The sequence below is a fragment of the Dipodomys spectabilis genome, unplaced genomic scaffold (genome assembly GCF_019054845.1).
Source record: "Dipodomys spectabilis isolate Male_0828 unplaced genomic scaffold, ASM1905484v1 ptg000366l, whole genome shotgun sequence".
In the NCBI taxonomy this organism is placed as follows: domain Eukaryota; kingdom Metazoa; phylum Chordata; class Mammalia; order Rodentia; family Heteromyidae; genus Dipodomys; species Dipodomys spectabilis.
The window spans coordinates 1097466-1104664 of record NW_024871043.1 but is presented as its reverse complement, the minus strand read 5'-3'; the positions used below and the strand labels follow the sequence as shown (position 1 = coordinate 1104664).

Sequence of the window (7199 nt, the reverse complement as noted above, 5' to 3'; positions counted from 1 at the left end):
AGCCCACAGGCAAGAGCCCAGATTTGCAGACCAACACCACTGCTTTGGACGCATCACCTGACAGGCTGTAACAGCCATGCCAGGAATCCCCCACCAAGGCCAGCCAGAGTTGGGCCAAGGTCAGGCCTTCCTTCCCTTCCCAACACCACAGCTGCTGCTGGGCCTTCAGCCCCTTGGGAAATCTAGCAGGAGGGAAGAACTGAGGTCATGCAGCGGGAATGAGGTCGCCCTGCTGCCTTCATCCTGTGACCCCCAAATCCTCCAGCACCCCACCCAGCAGGCTCTGGCTCCCATCCTCAGAGAGCTCTGGGTCCACGAGGGGGCGCCCTGTGGCAGGGAGTGTGGGGAAGAAGGGGTGGAGGCTGGACTGAGGGACGTTCCTGGAATGGGTCCGGAGGGAGGAGGAGCAAGCGGAAGGAAGCCGGTGTGACTGGCTGGCCGGCCCAGGAGACAGCTCCCTCCCAGTGACCACTTTGGGTTCCCTGGGACAGTGGCCACAGGTACATAGAGCTAATACCAAGGCTCCCCTTGGTCATTCCTCTCTTTCCTCCCCTCCTCCAGCTGTCTGCCTCCCCCGTCCCCACCCTCCTTTTCTACCACAAACCTTTCTCAGCTACTTTGATCCTGTGAGCAGTGGGTGGGATCGGAGGTCCCATTCAGCCTCTACCCGAATAGGTGAAGGCTGCAGGAACAGCTCTGTCTCCTCCTCTCTGCCCAAATTGCTGTGCTCTTGTCCTCTAGACCACCTGGCCCCTTCTCGAAATCCACGTGGCTGAGGCAGCTGACAATTACAGGTGAGCCAGACTCCGCCTCTGGGCATGGCAGAATCTGCACAGGCCCCGAAGCTGGTGTACCTGGTCACAGGTGGCTGTGGTTTCCTGGGGGAACATGTAGTGCGCATGCTGCTGGAACGGGAGCCAAAGCTCCGTGAGCTGCGGATCTTTGACCTGCACCTGAGTCCATGGCTGGAGGAGCTGAAGACAGGTGATTTGGGGGGGCGGGGGGGGGGGCGGTTGAAGGGAGGAGGATGTTTCCCCCATTCCCTCCTAAGCCGGGATGCACCCAACCCCTTGGTGGAAAAGATGATAGCTGTTTACATTTTCCAGTCTACAAGTCTGGGATATATGAGTCATATTGGGAAGTTGTAGCTCCAAGGGTGTTGACCAAAGCCAGCTGATGGCGCCCAGCTGACTTTGCCTTTGCCTTCTCCACCAGGGCCTGTGCAGGTGACTGCTATCCAGGGAGATGTAACCCAGGCCCATGAGGTGGCAGCAGCCGTGGCTGGAGCCCATGTGGTCATCCACACTGCTAGTCTAGTGGACGTGTTTGGGAGGGCCAGTCCCAAAACCATCCACGAGGTCAACGTGCAGGGTGAGATGAACCCTGTGTGGCTCTCACATGTGACATTTGGCCTGTTTGTTCTCCGCCCTCTGACTGTTGACCTCTTGTGATTCTCCTGGGACAACGAGTCCTGTTGATCTAATCCTGCCTCCCGTTACTCCATCCCACCTGCCCCAGCCTGGATGGTTCTCTTTAGATCTGGGATTGGGTAGGGAAAGATGCCGAGGGCGGAGCCACAGCTGGGCTGCATCCCCTCCTCCCACAGGCACGATGAACGTGATCGAGGCTTGTGTGCAGGCTGGAACGCAGTTCCTGGTCTACACAAGTAGCATGGAAGTTGTGGGGCCTAACTTCAAAGGTCATCCCTTCTACAGGTGAGCTGAGGACACCCCCCACCCCACTTTAAAAGCCCATGTCTAGCTGGGTGCCAGCAGCTCATGCCTGTAATCCTAGCTACTCAGGAGGCTGAGATCTAAGGATTGTGATTCAAAGCTAGTCTGGGCAGAAAAGTCTGTGACTCTTCATCTCCAATCAACTTGCAGCAAAAAGCTCAAAGTGGAGGTGTGGCTCAAGTGGTAGAGCACCATCCTTGAGTGGGGAAAAACTCAAGAATGGTGCCCAGGCCCCGAGTTCAAACCTCAACATACATGAACATACACAAAAAGCCCTTTTGCTTTCCATTTTTCCTTCCCCCGTTAGGGGCAATGAGGACACCCCATACGAGGCAGCACACACACACCCCTATCCTTGCAGTAAGGCCTTTGCGGAGCGGCTGGTCCTGGAGGCCAACGGAAGGAAGGTGAGACCTTGAGATACCACTTTAAATTGCTGCCAGGCAGAGCCTGCCCCCAGACTTGTGTCCATCGTGGGGTTCAGAGAGGGAGCCCGGCCCTAGGTCCTAACCATTTCTTTCTTTTGTCGGTTGTGGGCCTGAACTCTGGGCCTGGGTGCTGTCCCTCAGCTCTTCAGCTCAAGGCTATGCTCTACCACTTGAGCCACAGCGCCACTTTGGGCTTTTTCTGCTTATATGGTGCTGAGGAATCAAACCCAGGGCCTCAGGCATGCAAGACAAGCACTCTTACCACTGAGCCACCTTCCAAGGCCTGGTCCTGACCGTTTCTGACTTTTGTCCCCAGGTCCGTGGAGGGATGCCTCTAGTGACGTGTGCTCTGCGTCCCACGGGCATCTACGGTGAAGGCCATCAGATCATGAGGGATTTCTATCATCAGGGCCTGCGCCTGGGGGGTCGGCTCTTCAGGACCATCCCAGCCTCTGTGGAACATGGCCGGGTCTATGTGGGTAAGGAGTAGGCTCAGCAGCTTGTGTGTTTCTGTGTGAGTATGTGTGTTCATGTTCATGTACTGGGGCTTCAACAGAGGGCTTGGATACTGTCCCTAAGCTTTTCTGCTCAAAGCATTCTGGCACTTAAGCCATACCTCCATTTCCAGCTTTTGCTGGTGAACTGGGGGTGGGGGGTGGGGTGGGCAGGAAAGCTGGTTAATTCAAGAGTCACAAACTTTTCTGTCTCGGCTGGCTTGGAACTGCAACCTTCAGATCTCAGCCTCCTGAGTAGCTAGGATTACAAGTATGAGCCATCAGCACCTGGCTGGGCTTAGCAGGTTGGTTTTGTTATTGCTGTGTGCTAGTCCGGGGGCTTGAACTCAGGGCCTTGCTGCTGTCCTTTTTTGCTCTAGGCTAGCACTCTAGAGCTTGAGCCACAGCTCCACTTCTGGCTTTTTGGTTGGTTAAATGGAGATAAGAATGTCTCATGTATTTTCCTGCCGGAGGGGCTCAGCAGTTTATGAGACTCTAAGAACAATGCAGAAAAACCTGCTCTGGAAATGGACAGGAATCATGGGTTCTAAAAGGAACAGTGTGTATCCTGGCTGGGGGGGGGGGGGGGGGGAAGAGTAGTAGATCATGATTATGGGATGTCATCTGCTTGGGCCACAGAGGAAAGAGGATCTATCTAGGTTGGGAAGACTGACATAAAAAGCCATAGACTGGGAATGTGGCTCAGTGGTAGAGTGCTTGCCTAGCATGCATGAAGCCCTGGGTTCCATTCCTCAGTACCACATACACAGAAAAAGCCAGAAGTGGTGCTGTGGTATAAGTAGTAGAGTGCTAACCTTAAACACATAGAGGCTCAGGGACAGAGTCCAGGCCCTGAGTTCAAGCCCCAGGACTAGCAAAAAAAAAAACCCAAAACGCCCCCCAAAAAGCCTACCATAGGCTAGAACAGAGACAAATGCAACCCAGGGACCTGAGCACAGTTCTAGGTTGCCTTAGAGAACAAGTAGCTTCAAAGGCTGGGAGGGAGGGCAGGGGAGGGCAAAGCAGCCTCTTCCAGGCCATGGCACGAGGTGGACAGGATCTCAGCAATACTGCATGGACTGATCCAGGAGAGCAATGTCCACGCAGTGGCAGGGCACATCAATAGTCACGGTGCCACCCCATCCCTATTCCCATTGGCAGGCAATGTGGCGTGGATGCACGTCCTGGTTGCCCGAGAACTACCGCCAAGAGCCCCACTCATGGGTGGCCAAGTCTATTTCTGCTATGACAAGTCACCCTATAAGAGCTACGAGGACTTCAACATGGAATTCCTGGGCCCCTGTGGACTGCGGCTGGTAGGCACCCGCCCACTGTTGCCTTATTGGCTGCTCTTCATCTTGGCCACCCTCAACGCCCTGCTCCAGTACCTTCTGCGCCCACTGTTGCTGTACGCACCCCTGTTGAACCCCTACACGCTGGCTGTGGCCAACACCACCTTCACTGTCAGCACCAACAAGGCACAGCGCCATTTTGGCTATGAGCCTTTGTTCTCATGGGAAGATAGCCGGAGACGCACCATTCGCTGGGTGCAAGCCATAAAGGGTTCAGTTCAATGACAGCAGGTCTGGGCTCTCACGTTCTGTCCACCTGAGTCCTCACGTGGATGGAGGGAGTGGCTGTGTTACAGGAGCTGAGGGCCCTGGTACGGGACTGGCCAACACGGAGTCCTCTCTCTGCAGTGGAAGACCACGAGGCTGCCAGGAGTCTGTACTTTGCTACCTCTGAGTTCTAGGACAGGGCTGGGGACACACAGCATCTTCCCTCTTGGCCTAGGCTTGCTGGGTGGTTGGCAGGGAACTGGATCCTAAATGATCTCATGACTCCCTCTCAAGTGTGGCTTTCTGAGCAGAAAATGGCTGAGGTTCCACAGGCTTTGTGCTGATCTTCTGACATCTAGGTGCCATCTTTAGGCTTGGATACAGAGTGAAAAGGATACTTTGTCCCTCTCAGGAAGATTATAGTCCCCTTATTTTTGAAATGATCACCTTTAGATTTTTTTTTTTACAAAGGCCCCTCATAGAAAAGCTAGGGAAATGAGTATATTACTCTTTTCTTCTTTTTTTTTTTTTTTGGGTCCAGTCGTGGGGCCTGAACTCTGGTCCTGGGCACTGTCCCTCAGCTCTTCAGCTCAAGGCTAGCGCTCTACCACTTTGAGCCAAAGCGCCACTTCCAGCTTTTTGCTTATGTGGTGCTGAGGAATTGAACCCAGGGCCTCATGCATGCAAGGCAAGCGCTCTACCACTGAGCCACCTTCCCAGCACCTCTTTTCTTTCTTTCTTTTCCTTCCTTTCTTTCTTTTTTCTGTGTGTTTGCCAACACTGAGGCTTGGACTTTGGACCTAGGCACCATCCCTTAGTCTTTTTGCTCCAGGCTAGCACTCTACCAATTGAGTCATATGAGTCATACCTCTAGTTGTAATCGATGCCTCTTCACCTAAATGCAGCTTTTGCAATCATGTTAGCAGTCTGCCCGCAGGGTTCCAGTAGTGCTGTACCTAGCCATGGGCTGGATTAAAATCCTTTTCCAAGCACGTGTCCATCTGTCAGTCCAGCTCCTCTGTCTGCCCACCCTTCCCCACGGCGGCGTGGCCCGGGTGGGGACCAAAGGAAGTGAGCACACGGCAGGCCCGCTGTTGGATTGGTTGCTATTTCTCCCGTCCCAGGGGGCCCAACCCGGCCCAGGGTGGGGTTGGGGGGTGGGGCTCTGGGGACAGGACATGCAGGGCTGGGTGGGGGGGCAGAATTTCCTGTATTTGATCCATTTGCAACTTGGTCACCAATAGAGAGAAATGAGACTGAGGGCTAACACAAGAGGGTGGCCAGGCCCTGGGCCCCCAGCCAGGCCCTAGGAGTCCTGTCCCCTCCAGGGAGGGGGAGGGGAGTGGGGAAAGAGCTCTAGAAACCCAATAGAGAAACAGAGAAAGGGGGCAAAGGGCTCATATCAGCAAACACGGCTACATCACGTGACACGCCAGCGACACAGAAACACACGCCAACGCACACGGCTGCACAGCAGGGCAAAGGGGCGGGTGTTGGCGGGAAGAAGGGAGCCGGGGAGGGGCACCCATCTTGTCCTCTGCAGGGCGGGCTGGTGGGAGGGGGAGGGCAGGGTGAATGCATAGAACACATTATATGGACACGCTCAAGGCGTGGCGAGAGCGTGCATCGCCCCCACGGGCTCATGGGATGGACACGCAGTGTGCTTTGTGAGAGGCAAGGGGGGGGAGCAGGAGCTCTGGCCAGGCTGGACCACCCCTGGGGCACACATGGGCTGGATGGCTGGGGGTGCATGGAGGATGGGCAACACATACTTGTCTGGGGAACATGCGTAAGACACCACTCTAGGACACAGGTGATACACGGCGCCACCAAGCAAGCCCACGACACAGCCCCTCAGCCCCTTAGCCACTTGAGGAGCAGAGGTGGCCGACTATCGGCCTGATGCTACTCAAGAATGACAGGAGCTTCCAAAACACCTGGGCCTGGTAGCAGGGAGGAAGGAAGGGGCTGGATGCTAGGGCCTGCTCTGATGTCTCCAAAGATGAGGGCAGGAAAGCTTGCAGTCAGACTCCAGGTGGACTTCCTGTCCTGCAGAAGGGTGTTCTAGGAATGGACAGCAGGTTCATCTTCTCAAGTCAGGCGACCTGGGGGCTACATACAGGTGGCCACACTGACACACACAGGCCAAAGTGGGCAGGATCCAGCCAGCCAGCCAGGGGAAGAGATTGGCTGTCTGATTGGCTGAGATTGACCCTAGGAAGTCACATTTGTATGGTCTTTCTCGCACCCACACACACATACGTACATATATACATGCACACGCACTTCACATGATGTGGGAATCTGGTGGGAAGGGCCTGCACACACACCCCAAGTTCATTATTCAGCCCACACGCATGCTCATACTCAGGGCAAGGCACACTGTGTACCTATGTGTTCATTCTACGTGTTCCAGGCCCATGGGGGTGGTCTTGTGTGTGTGTGTGTGTGTGTGTGTGTGTGTGTGTGTGTGTGTGTGTACTGACACTGGGGCTTGACCTCCAGGCTCAGGTGACATCCCTTAGCATTTTTTCCCCCTCAAGGTTGGAGGCTCTCTTACTTGATCCACAGCTCCACTTCCGGTTTTCTGGTGGTACATTGGAGATAAAAGTCTCACAGACTTCCAAGTGGCTTTGAACTGCGATCCTCAGCTCTCAGCCTCCTGACTAGCTAGGATGATAGGCATGTGTCATTGGTGCCTGGCAGCAGGGGGTGGTCCTAACACTGTCCTTTCTCCCATGTACCTCAAATCTGCCAGCACAGACAATCCACAAGCTATGTGTGTGCTACCTATAAACACACGCATGACCCTCCCCACCCCCTCTTCGCTTACCATCAGAGGCTGGGCCTGCATCCCATCCTCCAGTGACAACCCTGATTTCTCCTAGGTGCTGGCAGGCTGGAGGTAGGACGGGAGAGCTCCCCAGCAATAGGTCAGTGTTCCCACCAGGAGACCATAACACAGGCACTTTGCCATGGCGGGCT

General features: G+C 55.0%; 1 protein-coding gene across 3 annotated transcripts; it reads left to right on the top strand.

Moving 5' to 3' along the window:
* Positions 1–444: 444 nt before the first annotated feature.
* Hsd3b7 (hydroxy-delta-5-steroid dehydrogenase, 3 beta- and steroid delta-isomerase 7) lies at positions 445–4543 on the top strand. 3 transcript variants are annotated; one of them, XM_042666866.1, is made up of 7 exons: positions 445–500; positions 742–984; positions 1216–1371; positions 1607–1715; positions 2041–2140; positions 2478–2640; positions 3817–4543. In XM_042666866.1, exons 2-7 carry the CDS (start codon positions 819–821, stop codon positions 4230–4232), a joined length of 1110 nt encoding a protein of 369 aa, XP_042522800.1. In that variant the 5' UTR covers positions 445–500; positions 742–818; the 3' UTR covers positions 4233–4543. The 3 variants fall into 3 exon arrangements, with proteins under 3 accessions (XP_042522800.1, XP_042522801.1, XP_042522799.1); XM_042666867.1 differs by lacking the exon at positions 445–500 and having other exon boundaries at positions 650–984; positions 2571–2640; XM_042666865.1 differs by lacking the exon at positions 445–500 and having other exon boundaries at positions 651–984.
* The last annotated feature ends 2656 nt before the right edge of the window (positions 4544–7199 follow it).